The sequence below is a fragment of the Hippocampus comes genome, unplaced genomic scaffold (assembly GCF_001891065.2).
Source record: "Hippocampus comes isolate QL1 unplaced genomic scaffold, H_comes_QL1_v1.1 scaffold37, whole genome shotgun sequence".
In the NCBI taxonomy this organism is placed as follows: Eukaryota; Metazoa; Chordata; class Actinopteri; order Syngnathiformes; family Syngnathidae; genus Hippocampus; species Hippocampus comes.
This window is the reverse complement of record NW_017805535.1, coordinates 247,469-248,600: the sequence shown is the minus strand read 5'-3', so window position 1 is coordinate 248,600 and position 1,132 is coordinate 247,469. Positions and strand designations below refer to the sequence as shown.

The 1,132-nt window shown below is 36.8% G+C and overlaps 1 protein-coding gene across 7 annotated transcripts in view; it reads left to right on the top strand.

Moving 5' to 3' along the window:
• Positions 1–1,132, top strand: part of ppp6r3 (protein phosphatase 6, regulatory subunit 3) — a 61,498-nt gene that overhangs the window by 24,422 nt on the left and 35,944 nt on the right. For all 7 annotated transcript variants that reach the window (XM_019878160.1, XM_019878163.1, XM_019878157.1 and 4 more), the window contains one exon: positions 231–343. In XM_019878160.1, the coding sequence (XP_019733719.1) occupies positions 231–343 (113 nt within the window). The remainder of the gene's footprint in view (positions 1–230; positions 344–1,132) is intronic.

Below are 1,132 nucleotides of genomic sequence, written 5' to 3'. Positions count from 1 at the left end.
TGCCAACTTCATTGAAATTGGGGTTTATATTTTTTAAATTCAACATTTTTTCCCCTCAAACTGTTTCATAATCCTCATCGGGTGTTAAGTAGAAATTAGACAAGTTATTTTAAAATAAAACATGCCAAAAGGTGAGAAAATATTCACATTATTATTATGATTATTGTTATTATTATTATTATTATTATTATTACTATTTTTATTTGATATAAAATGTATTCTTCCCACAGAGACACTCCAACGCCTCACAGTCACTGTGTGAGATCATCAGACTGAGCCGAGACCAGATGTTCCAGGTTCAGGGATGCCCACAGCCAGACCCATTACTGGCTACACTTGAAAAGTAGGTTTTTCTCATAAATACAGTGCTCCGCAAATGTATTAGATCAATGACACTTGGTCTCGTCAACCAAAAAGAGAAGCCGTTAGTAATCTTAGTGAAATTACATCAAGTACAGTCATGGGCGAAAACATGGGCGCCCCTTTGCTTCTGTCAGACCAGTTCTCCCGAGAAATTGTCTCCATTCCAAATGATTTGCTCTTCACATGTTAAGGGATTTTGTTTGGAGGCTGAAAAAAAAAGCCAAATCTAACCACAGAACTCCAAAAATTGACTAGACAACACTATTGGGTAAAAAATGGTTAAAATAAAACCCCCAAAACATTAAATTGAATTTCAAATATCCTGGACTCCTTTAAATTGTAATGAAACTCACCTGTGGCAAGTCATTTAAAAATCACACTCGGAGCCAGTTAAAATGGGAAAAGGGTGGCTCAGCTTTTGTCTTGTGTCTCCTTCTGGGAGAATGTCCTGTGGACAGATGAGAGCACAGTGACCCAAAGTACACTTAAAAAAAGCACCCAAAGTGCCCTCAGAAAAAGCGCTGGAGAGTTCAATATGAATCCCAGAGAGGATTTGTGGAGAGATTTCAAAACAGCAATTGGGAAGAGGTGCCCTTAAAATCTAAGGGCAAACAAAAAAGATAGTGGGTTTCCGGTAACATGAAATTTCAGCATAGGGTCGGTAGGTCGGACAAAGTTTTTTTTTTTTAATCTTTTTTTTTTTTCCCCCATCAAAAATTTAAACAAAATAACCATAAAACATAAAACAAGAAGACATTGAACACGCCGC